Consider the following 25,060-nt stretch of genomic DNA (forward strand, 5'->3'; position numbering starts at 1 on the left):
AGAGAGAGAGACAGAGAGAGGGAGAGAGGGAGAGAGAGAGAGACAGAGAGAGAGAGACAGAGAGAGAGAGAGAGAGAGAGAGAGAGAGAGAGACAGAGAGAGAGAGAGAGAGAGGCTAACTGGGAATGAAATTAGATTGGACGTTCTCCTTTTCTTGTACAAAGCAGCAGACTGGTTCAGTAGGAAGACGCACACGTGTTTGGAGATCCCTTGCTGGGCAGTACCTCGGGTGCCCACCGAGGCTATTTATTCGCTTGTTAAGAGGTGGCTCTGAGCACATGCCTGTGGGGCAGTGTTCTACCTGCTGGTGACTTCCATCCCCGGGAAGACTGAACCAGGCAGCAGCCTGCATTGCTGCCACGGGGAGGAGCCAGCAGCCCGCAGGCCTTCTCCTGCTCCTCGAGGGGCGGGCTCAGGGAGGGCAGACAAAGTCCAATCCTCATGTGCCTCACGTGTGGGTTCTCTGAAAACCAGGGGGCCCAGGGAGCTGCAGAGACAAACTCATTCGGCTGCTAACCCAAAGGCAGGAGGTTCAAGTCCACCTGGAGGTGCCTCCAAAGAAAGGTCTGGCTATCTCCTGCCGAAACCTCAGCCCCTAAAATCACTGTGGAGCCCTGTTCTGCGGGGCTGCCTGGAGGTAGGACAGGCTGGGTGGCAATTGGTCAGAGGCGGCTGGGGGCTCGTGGGCTGAATGAAGGTGGAGGGGCGGGGAGCAGGGGCGGGGCGCTCACTGGGCACTGGCCGCAGCACGTCCGGGATGAGTGTCTCCACCAGCGCCTGGTACAGGATGTGGTCGCAGCTGCGCATCCACTTCAGGATGGGGTTGAACTTGCACAAGGAGATGAGCTTGTCCTTGGGAATGATGGCACCTTCCGACTCTTCGCTGGGGACAAGGGGGCCAGAGGGAGGGAAGGCAACAGCAGCTGAATCCCGGGTTCACAGAACACCCCAGCTCATCACCCCTCCCCCCCAGGCCTGTGACTCTCCCCACGTGGGTCCCCGCCCTGCCTGTGGTGGCCAAGCAGCCTTGCCAAATACTCTGCGTCAGGGAACCCCCACCCCCAGAGTCATAGCGATGCTGGGGGTTTCCGTGACTGCAACTCGGCATGGCGGCCCACAGTGGAGGGGCACCATGGGGTGGAACCCGCAGCCCAGCACTTAACCAGCTGTGCCACCAGGACTCCTCCTCACCCAAGAAGTCCCTTGGGCAGGGCACTGTAGTGTGGTCACTGCGGAAACCGCTCATGGGAAGCCCAGTCTGGTTGGAGGAGGCTGGATGGGCAACAGGAATTCTTAGAATTCCACATGATGGCCTTTAACTCTGCATCAGTGCTCCTCCTCTGCCCAGGGGAGCCCTGGCGCTGGCACCCGTCAGGGTCAGTGTTGGGCTGCCAACCCAAAGGCGGCCGTTTGCGCCCCCCAGTGGCCCCGAGGAAGAAGGGTCTGGAGGGATCGTGGCCTGGGAAGCCCCGGGGGGCAGCTCTGCGCTCTCATTCTGTGTGTGTGTGTGCGCGCGCGCGCTACCTACCAGGACTTGAAGGTCTACTTGACAGCACCCAACAGGCCGTATGTCTACTTAGTTTTCTGCCTTTTAATAACAGACAGAGGCTATAATTTATTACTAGGTAACTTATTTGGAACCCTGGTGGGGTAGTGGGTTTTGAGTTGGGTTGCACAGCAGGGTCAATAGTTCGTAACCAGCAGGGGCTCCCAGGGAGAAAGGGGAGGCTTTCAGCTCCCTAACAGAACGACAGTCTCAGAAATCCACAGAGGCAGTTCTACCCTGTGACTCAGAATCCGGGGAGCGGCAGCGGAGTTTGAGTTTTGTATGTATGACATACGCGCACCAAACCCAAACAAACTCTGCTATCCGGTCATGCCGACCCACAGCGACCCTGAAGGGCAGAGCAGAACTGGCCCTGTGGGATCTGAGGCTGTGACACTTCACGGGAGCAGACAGCCTCATCTTTTTCACGTGGAGCAGCTGGTGGATTCGAACCACTGGCCTGCGTTTAGCAGCCAAAGGTGCACCCACTACACCACCAGAACTCCTCTACCTGCATGTGTACATGTGTCTGCATCTGAGTACTCGTGTAGGCATGCGAGTGTATCATGCTAGTACGTGTGCACTAAATATAAAAACTAGGGGCTAGCTATCATCGGAGGGGCACCGGTTCTTCAGGGGGTGACAGTCTGGAGACTAGGTCTTGGGACCCTGTGAGACAAGGCGGTTGACGGGTGGGCTTCCTGGGGGTCCCGGGCTGGCTGGAGGGGCTACCTGGTAGGCATGGAGGAGGGGCTGTCACTAGAGGGGGCTTTCCAACTCCAGAAGGTGAACCACAGCTTCTCCACGTAGTGAAACTGCAGATTCATGACAACGTCCAGCGTGGCCTGCGGAGAGCCGCTGGTGAGTAGGGTCTAGCTGCCCATGCTGTCCTCAGGAGGAGCCCCAGCACTGGGAGAGGAGCAATCCCATCTCCTCACCACAGGAGCCCCCCCTCGCTCACCCCTTGAGGGCACACTTCCTCCTGAGGGGCGGGACTAGAGGGGAGCAGTGTCTCCCACCAGACCCACGGGAGCTGCACCCAGTCGCTCCTCAAGGGCGGGATTAGAGAGGGCCAACCCTGTCCACTTCCTCCTCAAAGGCGGGGCTGAAGGGTGGCAGCCACACGTACCCCTCACCACTGCGTGGAGCCTCGTGGGTAGGAGAAGCTCACCGACATCCACCCCCCGCCCCAAGGAGTGCGAGGGGTGGGGCGGTGGTCACCTCACAGTGCCTTCTGTAGGCCAGCTGAAGGGTCTTGATGTCCCGAAGCGTGAGGCCACCTTGAAGCAGCATGCCGCTCAGGTCCAGCGGAGGGAACTCTGGGAAGACGTGGGAGACATCTGGACAGAGGGGACCAATCAGGCTGGTGCTCTGGGCATAAACCAGTCCATACGTGGAAGCCAGCCAGGACACCCATGAGGGTGGCCAACCCCGGGGGATGGGGGGGGTCCTATCGCCCTTCCTCCCAGGGATCACTGGGCCTTCTGTTCAATCTCAGGAAAGTGCAGAGGCTACCACATCTCTGACATTCACTGGGGCCCTGACACCGTCTCGCCCCTGGTGTCCGTGTACTCGCCCCAAGGGAGCTATGGGCCCACCACTGCTCCTCAAGGACCAGGACTCTCCCTGGTGGTCAACATGCTAGGCTGCTGCCCCAGAGAATGGAGGGCAAAGCCCACCGAAGCGGCCTCAGAGGAAAGGCCTGGAGATGGACTCCTGAGAAATCCAGTCAGTTCCAACTGGCAGCTCCCTCCTGTGGCAGAGCTGGACTGCCCCATAAGGGTTTTCCTGGTCTGTGACCTTCGCAGCCGCATGCCACCAGGACTCTCCCCACCCCTACTCCCTGCTCCCCATGGGTTTCTGAGTGGTTTCGAACCGCCGACCTTTCGGTTCGCTCCTGTCTAGCCTCCAAAACTAGAGGGCCTCTGAGTTGGCATCGACTCCATGACAGTGGACAGTTTCTGGTGGTGGGGACGGTGAGAAAGTCCACCCATGGGCGGTATTTCTGAACGCTGCACTAGATGTTAGAGAGGACAGCGGGTGCAGGCCCACGGGACAGATGCGGCCTCTGGAGAAACCCTGGAGGAGCGGACTGGACCTAGCCGTGGTCCGGCAGGTCCTGTGCTACAGTGGGCCGGGGCGAGGCAGGACCGGTGCTCACCTATGTACTGCTGGTGGTGCTGGTTCTGCGCGGCCATGGTCTGCTCGGGCGTGCTGTGCAGGCTGCTGTTGGAGCCGCTGTCCCCAAGGCTGTCACTCTTCTGGGCTGGCCGGTACCTGGGCAGACGGGCGCCGTTAGCTCCAGCAGCCTGGCCCAGGATGGACCCGGGGAGGATGCAGAGTTCCCATGCGGGATTTGTGGGCACGTGTGTGAGGGCAAAGGATACATAGGTAGTCCAACTCCCTGGTGATTCTGTGCTACGTCAGTTCTGATGTAACTCAAACACCTAATTTTTTTCTTTAAGTTTTTTTGGGTTTTTTTTTAGCATTCATGATCATTGCCTTTTGTGATCGGTAACTTTATAGATCGCCTGTGTCTGGGAGTTGGCTGAGAGTGCCAACGCGGGCACCTTAGGTGCTGCGGACACTGTGTATGGTGCGTGGTACGACAGAAGGACAGGACTGGGCTTGGGAATCTTTGTGGGAACATGGAAATGGGGGGAAAAAAGGGAGTTTCCCACAAATTTTATAATGGAAGTCAAGTTCCCCACCAACCTTTAGAACGGAAGCGAAAGATTACAGAGGTTTCCCACGGCCCTTTTAAAGCTCCCTCACAGGTGAAGAACAACAATGACGACACACCCCCAAAGGTCCGCTGTGACTCGTGGGTGCTGGAGGTCGGGGGCTCCCTGTGCAACGGCGTCGGCCATGCACCATGCTGACAGGCACACAGCTCAGTGACGCGACTGGCCCGTCCCACATGGTGGGACTGTCACCGCCATCAACCGCCATCAGTGTCCAAATACGGTTCATCACCGCAAACAGAAACCGTGCCGCCCTGACCCAATGGGGGCCCGCTCTCCATGCCTCCTCCCAGGAAAGCCTGGGCAGACGTCCTGCCTCCCTGTTTGTCTGTTCCACCCCTCTCACTGAGGGTCGGGGCCCTGGGGACTTCATCGCTCTTTCTGTCTGGGCAGACATTGGGCCGCTCTCGGGCCACTGTGAATCGTGCTGTTAGGACACTGGGGAGGAGCCCTGCGGTGCAGGGGTTACGCCGTGGCCTGCTGAAGGCAGGTCACCCTTGCGAAACCACCAGCCGCTCTGTGGGAGAAAAAGAGGAGGCTGTCTGCTCCCACGAGGAGTTACATTCTTAGAAACCCACAGGGCAGTTCAACCCTGTCCTACAGGGTCATGCTATTATGGCAATTGACTCAATGGTGGTGAGTGAGGAATACTGGGGACTTAAACACCCCCCCCCAATCCTTCCTTAGGGAACCACAGTAAGCTTTGTGTAGAACCACATCATCGACCCTCTCTGCTGCCACAGAGCATTTCTCAAATTCCGCCTCGCCTGGAGCCGCAGAGCAGTGCAGATGGAGCTAGCGGCACCCGGAGAGCTACCGGCATTCGTGGTGGTGGTGGGCATTAACTCAGGAGTTGGCAAACTAGGACCTGGCTAGATCTGGCCCGCCACCTCTGCTTGTGAATAAAGTTTTATTGGCACCCATCCATGCACACGCATTTCTGTTGTCTCTGGCTGCACCTGTGCTACCACAGGAGACCTGAGGGGCTGAAACAGAAGGGGTCAGCCGGTTGACAGAAATGAGTGGCTTCGTGATGGGTGGGGAAGAACATTCCGGCAAATGGGCAGGCCTTCGCAGGCATCAGATGAAGATGCCAGGAGGCAGCAGCGGTGTGAGTATATGGGTCTCTCCCTGGCGTGGCCAGTCTGAGAGGTTTCCTGGGCCTGTGCCCACGGTGTGGTGGGGAACATTCTGTGTCAGCGTGGCTCCACCCTGGGGCCCCGCTGCCCGGCACACGCTGGGCTAGCTGCGGCCACAAGGCAGTCCCAGCGATGGGATCAGGTGGTCTCAAGTAAAGCAGGCAGCACCAAGTGCGTGGGCCCTGTCCAATCAGCTGAGGGTCTGAAGTGCACAAAAGGAAGCTCCTTGGGGTGGCTTCAGCCCCCAGATGACTCACAGACGTTCTGCTAGAACACTGTGGCTTTTCGCCCTTCCTGTGGCCTGACCTAGGGATTCTGGGACACCATCTATAGGTGCCTGCCCCAGCCGCCTGTCACTTGAGCTTTGGCTTTAGGACTGCTACTCTCCCAATCATGTGACCCGAGTCCTTGAAGGAAGCCTTCCTGTGGGGGTGGCCGGCGCCCCTCACAGCGCCTGTGTGTCAGAGCAGAATTGTTGGAAGTCGATCGCCAGGCATTCCTTCTGAGGTGCTCGTGGGCGGGCGCCCACTGCTGACCTACTCGTTACCAGATAAGCGCTTCTCAGTTGGTGCCATTCAGGGATCTGTGTGTGTGCTATATACACACGCACACATGTATTTCGTACATGCATGTTCACACATGCATGTGCACACAGACACATACCATGCATGTGTGTACATGCGTATTTAAACACGTGTGTTTACACACATGTACGCACTCCCTCTCTCTTACCACAGTCTAGGGCAGTTCGACTCTGTCACTTATGGTCACTACGAGTTAGAACTGACAGCACACACAACAACACACACATTAGATCATGGACAAATACATGTACAGTTTACACCTCCAAAAGGCTCATGGGAAAATTCTATTATCTTTTCATTCCATTTTTCTATGAACTTTTGAAGCTTCCTCTTAAACATGCACTATTCACTAACACATGTTCACAATTCATATATAAACACACGGTATACATATAAAGGCACACATTACATACAGGAATGCATCAGCACACATATATCTACACATATACATAGATGTGCACATACACGCATGCATACACATATCTATGATACACATATACATGTACACATACTTCTGAAATCCCACTGGCCTCTAGTTGGTTCCAGTCCCTAGTGACCCTCTAGGACAGTGGTTCTCAACCTTCCTGATGCCACGACCCTTTAATACAGTTCCTCATGTGGTGGTGACCCCAACCATAAAATTATTTTGTTACTTCATCACTGTAATTTTGCTACTGTTATGAATCTTCATGTAAACATGATATGCAGGATGTATTTTCATTGTTACAAATTGAACATAATTAAAGTGCAGTGATTAATCACAAAACGATATGTAATTATATATTGTGAAATATTTATTTCTACTTATTTATTTCTAATTAAAAATAAATGAAATTTTGTCTTGAAGCATGGGTAACAGTCTTAATACGTGTTTTCCGATGGTCTTAGGCGATCCCTATGAAAGGGTTGTTTGACCCCCTGAGGGGTCTCGACCCACAGGTTGAGAACCGCTGCTCTAGACCAGGGGTATCAAACTCAACGAGAACGCGGGCCATTGGGTGCAACAGGCAAGATTCACACGGTCCACATCACATTTACAAATTGTGTTAAGTTTATATTTTGAAGTGAGGATTCAAGAATATGGATAGGATAATTGAAACACTATATAATTGCTTTTATTCAAACATTTATTTTATTTAATGTACTTATAAAACTAAAATTATTCTTTTTTTTCAGAAACTTGCCAGTGCTTTCCTCCTACTAGTTTTCCAATATCTGGATTCAAAGCCTGAGAACCGCCAATCTTCATTAAGGCAGATAGCTGTCTATCAGCTAATCTTGATCTGTATATGCTATTTTATTTAATTTCGTGGATGAAAATAGTTGCTCACACAATGGCGTCCCTCTAAAAACGTTAACTTGCGCTGCCGCGAGGTGTGATTCATAGCAGCACGGCCCAGAGTGCTCTTTCTAACATTTTCGCTATTGGGATCTGTTGACATTACGTGACACTCAGAGTGGCAGACACATCGCTTCCAAACGTCGCCGGAACGGAGTCAGCGCCTTTACACACGTCCACAGGCCCCCAGGAAAGGCACTGGGCCACGTGCAGACTGGTCTTCAGTAGCTAAAGGGTTAACGAGGGAATTGTATGGTATGGCCTCGATCTCCCCTAAGTGTTACTTTCTTCTTAACATTTTTTCTATGTTCATTTTATTTCAGAGCATCTCGGGCCACAAAGTTATTACCCCGGGGGCCACTGGTTTGACACCCCTGCTCCAGAGGATTGCTGAGGCTGCGAATCTGTGTGGAGCAGCCAGTCCTGTCTTTCTCTTGAGGTTGGCGGGTGGGTTCCAACTGCTGACCGTGTGATTAGCTGCCCAACACGTAAAGCACTTCGCCACTGGGCGCCTTTACACACGTGTACACATTATCATAGAAACAGACACAACATGTGCACACATAAGTGTGCAGATGTGCACATACCAGACACACATACATGTGCACCCATGAACACTAGACACACATGTATACAACGCACATACACATTAACATACAACCCTCAAACACGTGTTACCTAGATCCAGATATCCACAGACACGCGTGCACGCATATCTATTAGACATGTGCATATGCACACATGCATCCTCTCCCCTCTCTCCCTGGGCTGAGGGGACACGAGCCCCTGAGTCCCTTGCTGTCCTATCCTTCGCCCCTCCGACATCCAGGGTGAGAGGGCAGGCTTCTGAGGCCCCGTCCCGCCCGCCCTGCCCGCCACTTGCCCACCTGGGCTTCTGGTGCAGGGGCTGCTGCCGCATGGCTGTGTACTGTGGGTCCTCCTGCAGCCGGTTCAGCGGCGAGTCTGGCTTCAGGCGGATCCCGTAGTAATGGTACTTGGAATTGCCCCTAGAAACCAACACGGAAGGTCAGCTCTGAGGATACCCACCAGTACCCTTCAGGGGCTTTGGGGGAAATGTACACACACACACACACACACACACACACACACACACACACACCCGCTGTCTGGCACCCAGCATGCTCCCAGGGGAAGTCTCTTCTTCTGTGTAATGTGTGTGATAACAGCCCTGAGAACAAAAGGGTCAGGAAACCCATTCAACTTTATTTAATACCCCTGCACCCCTTCCCCCAATAAACCAGCTGCCAGGGGGGGTAACTTCCACTCAGGGAAACTCCCTGTGCTGCTCAAGCAGAAGTGGGGGCTCCACTATTTTCTGGGTGTTCTTCCGAGGTACTATGGGTGGGTTGGTGGTGGTGTCGGCTGCAGCTGACAGGATGCCATCTCCCAGCCACCCTGTGCTGGGTCAGGCCCCACTGCCTTTCGGACGGAGACAGCCAGGCCTTCCTGTGGAGGCTCTTCTAGGTGGGTGAGAACCGCCAACCTTGTGGCTCGCTGGGGTGGGTCTCACCAGGAGCAAGACTCCCAAACTGATGTAGCCAACCTCCCCCGTCTTGGGGGGAAAAGTGACCCAGTGCCCCTGGCAATTCGAAGCCTTTGTTCCACAGCCCCTACTGCAAGACACAGTGTCAGCGTCTGCTTCGGCAGCCCCTTGGGCCATCCCAGAGTTGGGGAAACATCTGCCTACAGGAAGTGGGGGCTCCCACCGTGATGTACCTGGTGCCCAGGCGCCGCGTCCTCAGGCCCATGAACACAGAGCGGATCAGCTTGCCGAAGGAGGCGGCGTTCACGGGGTCCAGCTTGTGCTCCTGGCAGTGACGCAGGTAGTGGTTGTAGAGGGAGCTGCGGGGCAGGCTCACACCCTCCGCCGTCTCGTAGTTGTCCAGCAGCCACTGGAGCTGGCGGGGAGGGGAGACAGGTGGGCGTCGGTCAGAGCCTGGGTGTGGGCTCACGAGCTTCCCGGCCCTGTCTGTGGTGAGTAGACTGCTCTCTCGTCCTTCCGTTCAGTGTCCCACCTGCCACGTGTGATTTAACCACTAACACAATGCCAAGCTTCTCCTATGTCCAGCTGTCGCTTAGTCTGTCCCGACTCCTGGCCGCCGGCTCCTGCTTCGGCTGTCACCTTTGGAAGTGGACTGCCCTGCATGCCTGCATGGCTTCGACTTGACAACCTCTTGGTGAGTCAACCAAACCCTGTTTTTTTGGCTCACCCGGGGACCATCTTAAACCTATTACTACCAGTGAGTTGGTTCTGACTCAGCGACGCAGGTCCCAGGTTGTCCATCTTCATGGGGGCAGGAAACCAATGGTCAGCCTCATCTTTTTCCCAAGGAGCGGCTGGTGGGTTGGAACCACCAACTTTGCTGTCAGTAGCCCAACACTTTTCCCATAGCGCCCGCTAGAGGGATGGAAATAAATCCTTAAGCCAAGAGAAAGGATGGCGTCCGCTGGGGCGTGCCTTGGGGCCGCTAACCACAAGGTCAGCAGTTGAAACCCACGAGCTGCTCCACCAGCTGCTCCAAAGGAGCAAGATGAGGCTTCCGGTGCCCTGTCGAGAGCCGCAGCTTCAGAAACCCAAAGGGGCAGCTCTACTCTGTCTCATAGGGTCGTCAGGGAGCAGAACGGATGGGCCCAATGGCCATGAGTCTGTGTTAGCAAAGACCCCACGCTGACTCACGGTGACGACGGGATCAGAGTAGAACTGTGCCCCGCAGTTCTCTCAGTGGCTGCGTTTAGCCAGTGCAGATTGCCTGGCTTTCTCAGTGCCTCTGGACCCCCTCAAACCTTCAACCCTTTGGGCATGCTCCCTGTTTGCCAGGGACCCCGCCCCTAACCTTGACGCTGGTCCATGATGCAGCCCTGGTGACTGTGCGCTCTTAACTCTCAGTTCCCCTCCCTCCCCCAGGGGGCGACCCTGAGCACAGGCGGAGGGTCCCCTCCCCACCCTTCATGGGGGAGGCCGAGGGACTATGCAACTGGGAATTCTGGGAGGAGGACGAGGGTGGAGGCGGGCACACTGGAGTCAGGTGGGTGTAACCCTCTTCTCTCCCTGAGTGGGGTTTCAGAGAAAGGGCAAATGGCCGTGGAGAGACAGACACAGGGGAAGACACCATGTGAGGAGCGGCTGACAAGCCAGGGAACTCGTGCCCAGGGTGACTGGCCAGGAGGGGCCTCCGCTGGAGCACTGCCCACCCCCGCCCCTCTGCCCCATGGTGTTTCTGTCACAGCAGCCTTAGGGGGAAAGGAAACACAGAGTCCCGATTTCCAGGGTGGTGGGATGGGAGGAACATTGGACTGGGAATCCTGGGTGCTAAGACCTGCCTGTGAGCTAACCCCTCTACTAACCCCCACCCCTACCCCGACGCACAGACACACTGGGGTTTTTGGCATGGACTGAGCTGGTGCACCAGGTACAGGAAAGGTTGGGCGAGAGGCCTACCCGCCCTCCAGCTCCCAGGCTCTCCTACTCCCAGCCCCCACACTGACACAGAAAGCCGGGCTCTGGGTAACTGCTGACATCAGCAGTTACCAGATGGCCACTGGCACACCACCGCCACCGCCACCAGCACCGACCCCTGGTGCCCTCGGGTGCATCAGAGAGGAACTGTGCTGCACAGGGTTTTCGGAAGTGGGTCGCCAGGCCTTTCTCCCGAGGCGCCTGGGTGAGCTTGGACACCAGGCTTTCGGGGAGTGGCCGAGCAAGCAAGGGAACCATTCACACCCTCAGGGCTGTGACCACTGGGTGCTGCCCCCACACGGCTGGAGCACAGCTGGGTTCCGGGGGTTGTCCTAGGCTGAGGGTCTAGACGCGCCGGCCTGGCCAGTCCTGGGCAGGGGCGGGGTGTGTGGGGTACTGGGGACTGTGTCTGACCTGTGCTCCTCACCGGCCAGTGACAAGCTGCATGCTCGCGGGGTCCTGCTCTAGCAGCTTTGGGTCGACAGAGTCAAACTGTAAACACCTGCCGTTCTGTTTGTCCCTGTACCTGCCCGCCCACCACAGTGACCGGGCCGGTGGGCAGTCGGAGGGGAGGGCTGTTCTAGGTGCCAGTCCTTGGGGAGCTGCTGCTCGTGGAAGCCAGCCCAGCCCCACCCTGAATACCAGGCTGTGCAGAGGGAGCGAGGGTGGGGAGAGCCGTCTGAGGGAGATCATCCCAGGAAAGGGGCCAGGCTGTAGAGGGGCAGGGGCTGCAGGGAGAGAAGTTTGACTGTAAATTAGGGTCCAAGGAATGACCTGCAGAAGGGGAAGGAAGGTGTGGGGGGCTATGGACATTGGGGTGCAGAAGTCTAGTAGAGAAGGGCCGTGACTTGACTAGTTGAGACCAGATGGATGGCTGGTCCTTGGGGGTGGGGATGGGGCAGAGGGTGGAGGTGACCGTGAGAGTGCTAGTCTGAGGGAGCCGGTGGGACTGGACGGTGGAGGGGAGCAGAGGTCTGACTCTGGGCAAGTCAGGGAGCAGGTGTGGGGACTCTGCAGGAGTTGGAGGATGACTCAGGGTTTGAGACCCAGGAAGGACAGGGCTGCTGGGATGGGGGAAGGTCCCTGGGGAAGCCCGGCATTGAGATGTTGAGACACTCCTTCCAGCGGCAGGTGGACAAACACCCCGTGTGTGTGTGTGTGTGTGTGTGTCTGAGTGCCCACACTGTGTCCCAGCAGGGGGCTAGGGCGAGGCATCCTTGAGGGAGTTTGGGCACTGAGAGCTCCACTCCAGCAATGGGTCACCATAACCACTGCAGGCGACCCTGGTGGTCACTGTGTCTGTCTGTGGCGGGCAGCTAGCCAGCCGGCGGTCCCTGAGCTGCCACCGACTGCTTCGTGGTGTGAAAGCACAGAACTGACACCTGCACATGATCCAGTCCCGTGATCAAAGCCTGGGAGAGGAGGATCTGGGGGCCAAGGGGGGCCCATCAACAGTGGGGTTGCCTCAGGGGAGCCCCTCTAGAGGCGACCTTGACCTCCCAGATGGACACAAGATGTGCCCCCCCCAGGGATTCTTCTAGAAGAGTGAATTCCAATCTCCTCAGGTCCCCTCCTCTTGGGGTGCCCACACCTGGCACCATGACATGCAGGTCTGCAACGTGCCAACTAGTTGTTCCTGCTGGGGGCCTCAGGGGTCTTTCCCAGAAAGGAAACCCCCATTGGCCACAGAGCACACCCCCGGCCCTGCAGTCCCAACCCTCCCACTGTAGGCTGCCATGCACACTGAGGTGGCGCGGGGTACTCTGCCCTCAGACTGTGCCCTTGGAGGCAGGCCCCACCCACTTTCCCACCTGTGTGGGTGCTGACCCAGCTGGAGGGTGCAACTGGCACAGGTCCCGGCTTCCAGCCAGGGGATGGGGGTGGGAACACTGAGAAGGGAGGTCTGGGGGCACTGGAAAACGGGCCTCAGGTCACAGCCTGGCACCACTACCCCTGCCACCTCCTGGCTCTGCCCTGGGGATGCTGACTGAGCTTGCTGCTTCCTTGACTCTCATTGAGGGCGGGGAAAGCTCCCTCATCCTGGGCTGTGGCAGTGACAGACTGTATTCAGGTCGGGGAGAGTTGGGGGCACAGCCTGCCTGGGACACTCACGGCTGAGTCAGGATGCCTGAGGGCAGCGTGGGCAGACACTGGGCGACCCTTGCTCTCAGCCTCTGCAACAGGCTGCTTCCCTCAGGGCGTGCGGCTCCCCGGTGAGCCTTTGCCACAACACAACACAACACAACACAACACAACACAGCACAACACAACACCACCAGCTCAGTGCCATCAACCCCATTCAGGAGACTGCATTACGGCCGAGGGTCTCTGGCATGGGAGTTTTCAGCATCGGGCTCCTACGCCCACCTCTCTTGGTGCTTTGCGCTGCTGGCTGCAGGTGGACAGCGTCTGATGGGAGGAGACACTGGGGTGGGGGACAGGGAGCCCACTGGAACCAGTGGGCGGCACGGCCAGAGAGGATCTCTCCTCTGTCATCAGCACGGTGTCTGCGGAGACCTCGGGGCCCATGCTGCCTATGACCTGCACCCCAAAACACAACCCCAAACCTAGCCCACCACCGTCCAGGCTCACAGCGACCCTGGCGTGGAACTGCCCCAGAGGGACAGCTGGAAACAGCCGGCTGTGTTCATTCGGTTTTCTCCTGAAACCTGAAACGCTGGCCTCACCGTCAGCAGCCAAGTGCTTCCCTGCTGCGCCACCAGGGGCCTGGGGACTCTGCAGCACCGACCTCACTTAGGAGCCCGGCAGACGGTCTCGGGGTCCATGGGTGTCGGCTTTAGGGCTGCACCTGCACCCTAGAGGCCACAGTGTCCCCATGCGCCACCTGCCCTGCCACCAGGGCTCCTCTGCCCGGCCACCCAAGCCTTTCCTGTCATTGGTCCCGGAGAATGTCAAACTCCAATGAGAGGGCACGAAGGCAGACCCGTCACCGTGACCTCAGTGGCCTGGCCTGCTTTCAAGACGCCAGCCGAATTCCCACCATGAACAGTGGCGGAGATGCAGTCTGGTGAGGTGAGGGGCAGGGGGCAGGGCTGCGGGGACTCCATCACCTTCGCGTCTCAATTGCTCCCAGAAATACAGAGCTCGGTGCTCGTCATCTCCAGGGCCACCTGTCCTGAAGCTGCCCAGAGAGGAGGGACTTTGCAGCACCTTCTCTCTCAGGCCCAATGGCCTTGGGCTCTCTCAGGAGGGCACAAGATTCCAAAGCAGACCCCCTGCCACCGGGCCCATTCTCGCTCCCAAAAGTCCTGTAAGGACAGAGCGGAACCAGCCCCGTGGGTTTCTGAGATGGTAACCCTTGACAGGAGCAGAAAGCCTCGTCTTTCTCCCTCGGAGCGGCTGGTGGTTTTGAACTGCTGACCAGCCCCACATGTAATCCCTTATGCCAACAGGGTGCCTGCCACCAGGGCAAGTGGAGGAGAGAAACCGCGCACAACGCAAAGGAGTCGGAACGGCATGGCTTTAGGGCTCCCGCAATCGCCAGTGCTTCCTGGGAAAGCTAGCCGCCACTGTGTCTTTCTGACCTGCGTCTGTGACATGTCTATGGGTCACGGAGAGAGCAGAGCGGACCGGACCGTCCGGGCAGGCACACACTTACATGGCTGTTCAGTAAACCGCTTTTGTGTGATGCAATCCCTTCACTTTTTTGCAGGTTTTCAATCGCCATTTCAAGCTACAGAAGATGTGCGCAGAGAAACAAAACAAAATAGAAGGAGAGGGGGGAAAAAAGGGAATCAGATGGTTAGCATCAGCCAAGATTTGTTTTTATTAATATGCAACTCATGATTAAAGGAGCCTACAAGATATGCACGAGGCAGACACAGAGCGGCCAGGCAGGAGGCACGGGACCTTGAGAGAAAGCTGTGGCAGGAATGGCCCTCCTCACACGCAGACTCCTGGTGGCACAAGGCTGAGTCGAGTCAGCACAAGGGCCAGCACTCCTCCCCATCATGGGCTGAACTGTGTCCTCTGAAGAGACACGCTGAAGTCCAGGGTCCTGCACCTGGCACAGTGACCCTGTCTGGAATAGGACCTTTCCGTGTGGATGTCATCCATGAAGTAGGGTGGGTCCCAGTCCTCACCTTTCCAGGTGGGGGTGAACAGACATGGAGACAGTCTCACACATACATGGGGAAGACAGCATGTGAGGCTCAAAGAACAGCCAAGTCAAAGAATGGACAAGACAGAGAACAGCCAAGTCAAAGAACGGACAAGACAAAGGGCAGCCAAGACAAAGAATAGCCAAGACAAAGAACAGCCAAGACAAAGAATAGCCAAGACAAAGAACAGACAAGACAAAGAATGGACAAGACAAAGGACAGACAAGACAAAAAACAGCCAAGACAAAGAATGGACAAGACAAAGGACAGACAAGCCGAAGAACTCCATAAACACACAGTAGCTGAGCCCCAGAGCTGACACAGAAAGAGCATGACTTTGCTGTTTCCAACTTCTAGACTTTAGACACAACGCATCTCTCTTCCTTAAAGGTGCCTGTTTTGTGGTACGCCTAGTCCTCACTTACTGGCCACCTCGCTACTATTGGCTAAGTCCACTCTCGCCCTTCCTAGTGATGGGACTCCCCTGCAGCCACCTGGTCGAGACCGCCCCAGGGTGCTTGTTGCCGCGCAGTCAGTGTGCCGAGAGAGTAGAACTGCTCCTTAGGGTCCCTGTCTTGTAACCTTTGGGAAGCAGATCACCAGGCTGGCTTTCCAGGCACCTCTGGGTGGGCTTGGACTGAGGGCAGACGGGTGCTCAGGGACATTCCAGGCCTATCGGCCCACGGCCCCAGGGCAGCAAGGAGAGGGCAGTCACTCAAGCACAGGAATGCAGGGGTCCTCTTCCCACCCTGTGGCATGTGATTTGAAGCTGGATAATCAAGCAGGGGTGCTCCCACAGGTTCTCGTAGGCACCTCTCCTCCCTCCCCCACCCTCTACTGAGCTGTGCAGGGGAGGGGTTATGAGGAGAGCTGGGGTGGGCTACTTGCACTGTCACCCAACTGTGCAAGGGCTGGTGGGCCTCTCCTCTACCCAGGGCCGTTGTCCTCTGAGCTATGAGGCCAGGAGAACTGTGTGCAAGGCTCTGACTGCCCTTTTGGGGCAGACTGCCAGGCCTTTCACCCTGGGTGGGTGGGCACCGCCAGCCTGGTGGCCAGCAGTCCAGCGCTTAACCACTGTACCACCCCGGGCCTCCATGGAGTCTGGTGAACGCCCAGCCAACTGGGAAGGCCAAGGGAAGACCTGCTTTCTCCAGCGTGGTGGCGCCCAGCCACTCTGGCCTAATGGCCCCTCACATGATTAAAATTATTCTTGGACAACTCCCCCCCACCCCACCCCCGGCCACACACACCAAAAACATTGGCTTTTGAGAGTTAATCTAACACTGTTTCAGATTTAGGATTCCTGGTGGCTGGCACCGTGGGTTATGGCTGGGCTGCAAACCACAAGGCTGCCAGTTCGCAACCACCAGCCGCTCTGTAGGAGCCAGAGGAGGCTGTTCCCACCAAGAGCCTCGCTTGTTGGAAACTCGCGGGGGCAGTTCTGCCTGTGCTACAGGGTCGCTGTGAGATGGAATCCACTGGGCTGCAGGGTCATTTCAGACCAGACACGAGCGCAGGAATAGGGAAAGTCTCTGCGTAGCAACGGCGCAGGCCCGGGCAGGGTTTCATGGCGATGGACGTAGTAGGGTCGCGGTGGGCCGGAATGGACGCACTGCAGCAGCACCAACCACCACACAAGAGCAGACTTTCACAGCCCGTGATCTCAGACTCAAGCGCCAGAAGAACAGAGCATGTGCACACACCTCTAGCAGATAAAGGGCTCGAACCGGGAGCCCACGAATGTCCCATCAAGAACAGCCCAGGGCCTGACCCCAGGGCTTCGTGGATAAATCCCAGTCCGCGATGATTCTTCAGCTCTTCCCAAACACACACCACATTGATGGGGGGAAGGGGGGACACAGGGCCTGGTTTCAGCTGATGTAGAAAAAAGCCTCTGACAAAACCCCACCCCTCTAAGATTAGGAACAAGCTAAGAACCTCTCTCCTGGGCACTTTGGTTTAAGACTGCCCTGGAGGTTCTTGGCAGCGGAAGAAGTCAAGTTATCTCTACGGGGCGCGTGTGCCGTGCTCCTGCATTTAAAAGAAGTTGGAGCCTGGGGCGCGGTGGTAATGAGTTGGGCTGCTACCCTCAAGGTCCATGGTTTGAAGCCACCCACCGCGCAATGGGAGAGGCGAGGCTCCCTACTCCCACGGAAGGCTACAGTCTCTTAAAACTGACTGTGGTGCCGACGGCACACTTCTTTTTCATATGAGCAAACTAGTGGGTTGTATGATACATGGATTATGTGCCCACCAAGCCGGGTTTGTTTCATTTTTTAAAAAAAGAGGAGTGTAGTCTGGGGCACCCACGGGGTCAGTTCTACCCCGCCCTGTGCGCTTGCTCAGTGGGGACCAACTCGACGGCAGCTGGAGGCGCAGTGGGCTGAACACTGGGAATGCTGACGTCGAGGTCCGTGGTTCTAACCCAGCACGGGCTCTGCAGGACAGAGAAGAGGCTGTGTGTTCCCATTAAGAGTCATAGACTCGGAAAACCTTCGGTGCAGCCCCTTCTGCCCGCTAGGACGCTGTTCAGCTTGGTGGCAGGGAAGAAGCGCAGCAACTGTGACAGTCCACAGAGCACCAGTGTTGTCAGACCGAAGGGGCTCTGACTCCTACGCACACTTGTTGGTCTGGCCGAGCCTGGGGTGACAGCCACGGTGCCAATCCTTCCCCTCGAGGGTCGCCCTCCTTCCCGCTGCCCCTCTACTCTCCCCAAGCACGATGTCCATCTCCAGGGGCTGGTCTCTCCTGACCACGTGTCCAAAGCACGGGAGACGATGTCTTGCCAGCCTTGCCTCTTAAGGCGCCCTCTGGCCCTGCCTCTTTCAAGACAGCGCTGCTTGTCCTGTCAGCAGCCTGCGGCATTTCCCGATATACTTTCTCCTCCAGCGCCACAATCCGAATACACCTGTTCTTCTTTGGTCTTCCTGGTCCAGGGTCCAACTTGCACACGTGCGGGAGGCACTTGAGAACACACCGTCGCTCAGGTCAGCCGCCTTCCTGGCTTCTGAGGCGTGTTCTGGCTGCACAGAACGGGTGGTTCTGCTGCTGGTCCATGGTCCACGGCCCTGTCACGACCCCCCCACCACCACGCCAAGGCCCTGATGCAAATGCATTCGACTCCTCCCTGATGTCCCCTCCCCTCACTGCCCAGCTCCCGTGGGCACTGCAGGTGGGTACAGCACGGCGGCCTGAGTCAGCGCACCTCCGTCCTCCACGGGGCCCCTGGCTCACTCCCATTCAAAGCAGTCTCGGTGCAGTAGCAGCGGGCCGGACGGAGGCAGCACCGCGTCTGCTTTCTTGATGGCTGCTCCCTTGAGCATCGACTGTGGCTCCGAGAAGGACGACATCTCCACCCCTGCAACCTCTTCTCCGGCAGCCTCTGTGAGTCGGCAGTCATGAGGAAGGCAGGGGAGCCGCTACGTTCCAGCCAGTGGTGGTTTCGACCTCTCCCACGGACATCCAGGGGAAGGAACCAACTGGGCTCAGAAGTAACGTCAGGGTGGATGCAGAGGTGGGAAGGCTTGGGTTCGCCTGCTCGGGACTCGTCACCAGGAAAGACCAGTTGGCGGAGAAGGACGTCCTCCTGTCTGGGCAAGCAGAGGGCCGGCGCCAACGAAGGGAAAGCCCCCAGGAAGACGGCCCGACACCGTGGCTGTAACCGTGGTTTTGGCTGTGTCTGAAGACAGTGCCATGCTCTGCTGCTGTACGTGCGGTGGTCAGGAGCCTGGGCTGGCTCCATGGCCACCACCAACCCAGAGCTAGAGCTCGCTGCCGCCAGCAGAGGATGGACATGCACCGAGGTCCAAGCACAGAGTGGAACCACCGCCAACTGACTTTTAGGCACAAGCCAGTCAATGACTGGGGATGGCCCTTCCGGCCACTGTTCCTCACGTGATGTGCTGTGATTCTGGACACTCTGAGGCCGCTGCAACAGTGATGGGCGGGATTCCGGTGGGACGAAGTCCTGACCTCAAACCTCAGTAGAGGGTGTGACTCGAGCCACGCCCTTTGTTTCCTGGGGAGGATCTCTGGCTCGAGGTTTTTAGAGGCTGTGATGGAAGACGTCAGCCTTCATTTTCTTTGAGTGAGCGTGTGGGGCAGGACTTGGGGCTGGGGCTGGTCATCAAAGCCCTGTAGGAGAGCCATCGAGGACACAGGGAGGGAGATCTCGGGAAGAAGCGCAGGTTCCAGATCTGTCTGAAGTGGCGGTGGAACCCGAGACCAGAGGCACCAGAGACTGAAGAGGAAAGCGCGGAGACAAGGAGGCCGAGCAGAGCAGCAGCGCAGAGAAAGGACGGGGTGGTGAAGTGGAGCTGCAGGCTGGCTTCCTGGTCCTTGGAGGGGAGACCAAGGGGCCACGTGACTGAGGCCGGAGAGAGGAGAGGTGTTCTGTGGGCCACGCCAGACCTGTGGTAGCCTACTAACTTCCCTAGGACAGCCTCTGAATTGAGCATCGTCCGTGAGCTCTATGTGGCTGTAGTGATGAATTATGGAACCCAGCGCAGGTGTCAGTCCAGTGGCACGAGGAACGGTTGGGGTTAGATTCGGCCAAGGAAGACGGAGCGTGGTGGATGCTTGTCTGACCCCCGCCTCCTGGCAGTAGGGAAGCCAGAAGGGGTCATGTAGGACCCCCCACCACCACCACCACATGCTGTATACTGCCAACAAGGAAAGATGGTCCTTTTTTTTTTTTTTTTTATAAACAAACCGTGCTAGGCTGTTTCAAGTGCAAAAACAAGGCACAAAACCTTGGGCTGAACCTCACACTGTCTATAAAAATCAACTCACAAGAAAACAGATTAAATTGTAAAAATGTATAACACTGAAAAGAAAGGTAGACCGAGACCCCCACAGTCTGGGGCCCAGCAGAGAGATCTGAACTCGATACCAGAGGGCTGATGCAGGGAGGAAATGTGGGGGGCTGCACTCAATCAAACTGACTTTCTCAAAAGACATTCTTAAGGTGGGGGGGCCACATTAAAGATCTGGAGGAAATAGTTGCAAATCACACCTTGGACAGAGGACTTGTATGCAGAATATGTGAAGGAGTCTCAGAACTCAACCGTAAGAAACCAACCAACCAACAACACAGTTAAAAATCAGGCCAATGCCTTCAGCTTCACCCAAGAAGGTCTATGGAGCGGAAACCAGCAAACAAAAATCGTCACCACTGGCTAAAAAGAAATGCAAGTTTAAACCACTAAGAGGATGCACTGCACACCTGCCAGAATGATTACGGTAAAAAAAACCGACAACGACGAGGAAGTGGAGGACCCTGGACGCTCCTGCGTGGCCGGGGGAGGAGTGGCGATTTCTTAGGATGTTACCGTGTCCCCTTACTGCAGGGACCGCCCACCCAGCACTTATCGGTAGTCCCCAGGAGGGGACCGTGTGTGTCCATTCAAAGCCCTGGGTGCAAATCCTTCCGTAGTTTGATTCCTAACCGCCACAAACTGGAAACAACCCAGCTGCCCCTCAGCCGGTGGCCTGATCAACCAGCACGTGGTCCACCCAAGCCCTCGGGCACAAAAAACGAAGGCTCTTCTGATTCAGGCAGTCACTCAGCTGGATCTCAGAGCCACTACCAAAAAGCCACCTGCCCTGTGAGTCTGTGCACCTGGCATTCCCGAGAAGACAAGCTGATGGAGGTGATGGAGGGCAGAAGGGTGGTGGCCGTGGGGGGCGGTGGGGGATGGGGTCTCGTGCCACACCCATCCACAGGACCTGATGTTTTCCACAGGCCTCCATTAGAGGAAATAGAAGTAAGCGTGGAAAGTCGTCTCCAAAGCCCAGGAAGTTCTTTTCAAGCAGGTGAGCCGTTGTCTGGGCATGGGCCTGCAGGGAGGGCTGGGCCCAGTTTCTGAGGAGGACTTTCCTCTGATTGAATTCAGCCCTGCTTTTGGTATAGGGCAGGATCATCCCACCCACAGCAGCACCTTCCTCTGGGAAGGGGTGCTTCCCTCCCAACAGCCAAGGGCCTCTGTGCTGCCCTCCTCAAGAGCTCGGTGTGGCCTGGGTGAGACTGGAGGGAGCCCAGCTAAGAGTGGCCTGGCCCCGTGGTCCTAGGAGGGCCTGATACTCACCGTGGCTGGTGAGGATCTGGACGTGTGGGCCAGGGGGTGCCTGGTGCCGTCCAGCCCCCCGTGGATGAGATAGGCACCAGTGCCGGAGACGATGGGGGCCCCGGAGACATCCATGGTGATGCCCACCATGCTGTGGGTGGGGACGGCCGGCGGGGACGAGGCCGCCACGGTCACCTGGGCCCCGGCCTCAAAGTAGGAGGCAGCGCTGCTGGGAGCGTACAGCTGGGGCTCGGGGTTGTAGGCATAGGCTGTCCGTCTGTCAGGAGGAAAGGGGTTACTGGGAGGCCCTCTGGGGTCTCAGAGCTTCTCTGAGCTCCGAAGGACTCCAGTCAAATCACAGTGGGGATCTGAGCCGGGGGTGGGGGAGAGAGGGTCTCTTTGTAGCCATGGACACAGTTGTCACTTGACGAGGCGCAGGGGGATGGGGAGCACAGGACACAGGTCTACACCTGGGATTAAAGCCATTCGGGGCGTGCAACAGCAGGGGCAGCAGCCCTCGTGTCAGCTGGCTCACAGCAAGGCCTGGGGTCAAAGCAGGACTGTGCTCCGTGGGGTGTCCGTGGCTGTCTCCAAGCCTTTCTTCCAGGGCACCTCTAAGCAGAAGTGCTCTCCCCACCACCCAGGGAGTCCTCAGATATGCTCCCAGCATGTACCCCAACCCTCCCACCGGCCCTGCCACACCCATGGGGCCCGTCAAGGGGAAGACTTTGCTCCAGCCCAGCCCGATGTCATAAGTATGTGTGTGTGTTGGGGGAGATCCATGGAGAAGAGGGTCAGGCACGTACATGGCTCCATTGGTGTAGACGGTGTCTCCGCCCTCCACGTACTGCACCTGGGCGGGGAAGATGTGCTGCACCGGCTGCACCTGCAACGGCAACACGCGGTGGGAGTCATGGCACCAAGAGATCACATGCTGAACTACACTGGGTAAACCCGTGCCTAGGGAGTGGCTGGGGAGGAGCCAGTGGACCACAGGCGGGTGGGGGGGGGTGGCCAGGCAGGCAAGCTCTGCAGGGACTCCCCATGCCCTGCCCCAGGAAGCCAGTCTGGTCCAGGGCTGCAGTACCAGGCAGTGGCAGGGCTGAGGATGCAGGTGTCCTCCTCCACCTGGTCTCCCACACTACCTTTGGGGGTCCTGGTGCCCCCTCCCTGACAGAGGCAGCAGTCCTCAGAGCTAGACTCAGGAGTGAGGGTCTTGGCAGAGGGGGAAGTAGCTTGGTGCTGGGCGTGGGAGATCATTCAGGGAGGGCAAAGGGGAGAACCCCATACCCCATCACATAGTTGCTGGCCCCTCCAGTCATTTGGGCACGCTGGCCCTGGGGGCCAGGGGAAGTCCCAAGCTCAAAAGTCTCATTCATTGCCGAGAAAAATATTAAATACACATGTCTACATATATTTAAAAATGTATATAAAAATTCTATTTTCTTATAATACCATTTCCCATGATCTTTCAGACACCCCTTTGTGTAATCAATAGCAAAGTTTTATACACATATATAGGAATATAATAAAGTGAGGAAAATAAAGTAGGTATACAATAATACATGGATATATAGTAATATAATGACAATATATAGGTATAAGATGAAATAAGTATATATATAGGTGTATCACACACATATATGTATACACACACACCTACATATAGAAGGAGCCCCAGTAGTCCAATTGTTGGTGGATTATTGGGCTGCGATCCACATGGTTGGCAGTTTGAAACCACCAGCAGCTCCCAGGGAGAAAGACTGGGCTTTCTACTCCCGTCCACAGTGACAGTCTCGGGAGCCTGCAGGGGGCGTTGTGAGCTGCCATTGACTCCCTGGTAGCGAGTTTGGTTTGGTTAATACATACACACACACACACACATGTAATTTTGCTGCTGACCATATGAAGGCGTGTCAAAGATGAGGGGAAATGGAATTAGAAGACGACAGACTTTCCCCATGGGTGCTTTGTAGCCTGGCACGTGCGCCTGCAACAGTTTCTCCTGCACCAGTCGGTGACACTGACGGCAGTCTTGGAGTTGTGGGGCTGCTTCCCGCCCCGCCCCCCAGGGAACAGGAGTCTAGCCCCACATGCGTCCTGCCCGGCCTCTCCAGCGTGGACACAGCTCTTCCTGGAGCACGCTACTCTGGACAGGCGCCTTCGCTGTGGACGCTAACTGAACACTGGGCTTGAAGAAGGCATCGTGTGGGTTCAAGGCAATTGTTTTCAGGGGTTCACCCCACTCCAGTGATTCAGGAGATCTAGGTTCTCTGAGCCCCCAACCCCCCCTCTTTGATTAGGAATTGTCTGTGGAATCTTTGATCAATGCACTGTCATGGTGACTGCGCACACCCAATTGGTTGGCTAAGGAGGCGGCTGTTCACTGGGGCAGTAAGTCGCACATCCCATGTCACTGAATTGTACACGTCGAAATGGCTGCACTGGCTTGTGTTCTGCTGCGTGTTCTTAACCACACAAAATACACAATTGCCTAATAAAACAGTGTCACGGGCAGTGATACATCACAGACTGCCAGAGGAGCAAAACGCATCTGTTTTGGAAGAAGTTCAGCCAGAATGCTTCTTAGAAGTGAGGATGGTGAGACTCTGTCTCACGTACTTTGGGCATAGGAGTAGGAGAGACCAATCCCTGGAGAAGGACAGTAGCCCTGGAGAAGTCAAGCAGAGGGTCAGTGACCAAAGGGGGAGACCCTGGGGGCAGTGGATTGACATAGCGGGAGCACCAGTGGGCTCCGCGTGGCAGTGACTGTTCGGCCGTCTGCAGGGTTTCTATGGGTTGGAGCCGCCTTGATAGCACTGGTCCGTGAACCGAGAGGACTCGCCTTACCTGCTGCGGCACCGGCTGCACTCGGGGCAGGGCGACGGGCTGCATTGGGGTCCCTTTGCAAGTGGAGCTCGAAGCCTGGGCCAAGACCCGCTGCAAGGGAGGGAGAGGGGGACGTGTCAGAGGTCGTCTGTCCGTCTGTCTATATACACAGCGGTCACAACCAGACCTGCTACACTGACAATACCACACACGCAGAGCACACACACATGCAGGAGGGCCAACCGGCACTCGTGCCCGGCACCGTGCACACATACACGTTAGCACGTCCAGACTCACCCTTCTCATGTGCTCACACACACTAACACACAGTGAAACAGACACACACACTCACTCTCACACTGACTCACAGAGACACACACACACTCAGACTCACAGACAGACACCACCACCCCCCTGCCCTGCCCAGGCAGCATCCCTGGCATGAGGGGAGCTTACCCGAGGAAAGGAACATAACACCCTTGCCCCCCTCCCCCCTGCGGAGCCTCTGCACAGATGCCCAGGTTTTCCAGCCCCATTTCACACACGAGGGAGAACCATGTGAGGGCGGCCTGGGGCCTGTGGAACCTGGGCTCTGTCCCGCCTTGAACCCAGCCTGTTCTCCACTCTCGCATGCACACAGAGCCTCAGAGGGTGGGGGGGGGGGGCGGTCTCCCCTGCCTGGGCTACTGGGGCCCTGACAGAGCTGTGACAAGGGACTGCTCCCCAAAGCCAGGAGAGAGGCGTGGAGCTTGCCCTGTGGGGTCACAGTGGCTCTCAGGAGCCCGGTGGCACAGTGACCAGGCACCCTGCTGGAATGGCTACTGGCACCTGCCCAGAGGTTCTGCGGGGGAACGGTCTGGCAATCTGCTCCCTTCGAGATGACCACCTGGAAACCCGGGGCCCCAGGGACCCAGCCCACCTCGAGCCACAGCCAACGATCAAGGGACACCCCCACGAAAAAATATGACCTACAATGGAATATTGTTAGGTACCGGCAGGCCGGTCAGTCGGTCGGTCTTAGGGAACACCACCCGCCCTGCCCTTGCTCACGGCTGCTCTTGTGTTTGAGCCCATGGTTTTGCAGCCACAGCGTCAGTCCCTCTCGCCAAGGGCCTTCCCCCTCTCCCGTGGCCCCAATGGAATAGCATGCAGCCATGAAAAAGGTGCCTGGTGGCACAGTGGGTTTAGCACCAGGCTGGCAGGAGAATAATCTGC

General features: G+C 57.0%; 1 protein-coding gene across 2 annotated transcripts in view; it reads right to left on the reverse strand.

Annotated features, from left to right (window-relative positions):
* The window catches only part of RFX2 (regulatory factor X2), a 78,858-nt gene that overhangs the window by 9,630 nt on the left and 44,168 nt on the right, over positions 1-25,060 (reverse strand). Inside the window, exons 3-12 of one of the 2 annotated variants that reach the window (XM_075545525.1) lie at positions 23,867-23,956; positions 21,823-21,902; positions 21,038-21,293; positions 14,450-14,524; positions 9,090-9,271; positions 8,240-8,359; positions 3,708-3,823; positions 2,768-2,886; positions 2,279-2,391; positions 732-883 (exon numbers count right to left, since the gene is read on the reverse strand). In XM_075545525.1, coding sequence (XP_075401640.1) covers positions 732-883; positions 2,279-2,391; positions 2,768-2,886; positions 3,708-3,823; positions 8,240-8,359; positions 9,090-9,271; positions 14,450-14,524; positions 21,038-21,293; positions 21,823-21,902; positions 23,867-23,956 — 1,303 coding nt within the window. The remainder of the gene's footprint in view (positions 1-731; positions 884-2,278; positions 2,392-2,767; positions 2,887-3,707; positions 3,824-8,239; positions 8,360-9,089; positions 9,272-14,449; positions 14,525-21,037; positions 21,294-21,822; positions 21,903-23,866; positions 23,957-25,060) is intronic. The other variant, XM_075545532.1, reaches the window with a different exon arrangement.

Source organism: Tenrec ecaudatus, chromosome 1 (assembly GCF_050624435.1).
Source record: "Tenrec ecaudatus isolate mTenEca1 chromosome 1, mTenEca1.hap1, whole genome shotgun sequence".
Classification (NCBI taxonomy): domain Eukaryota; kingdom Metazoa; phylum Chordata; class Mammalia; order Afrosoricida; family Tenrecidae; genus Tenrec; species Tenrec ecaudatus.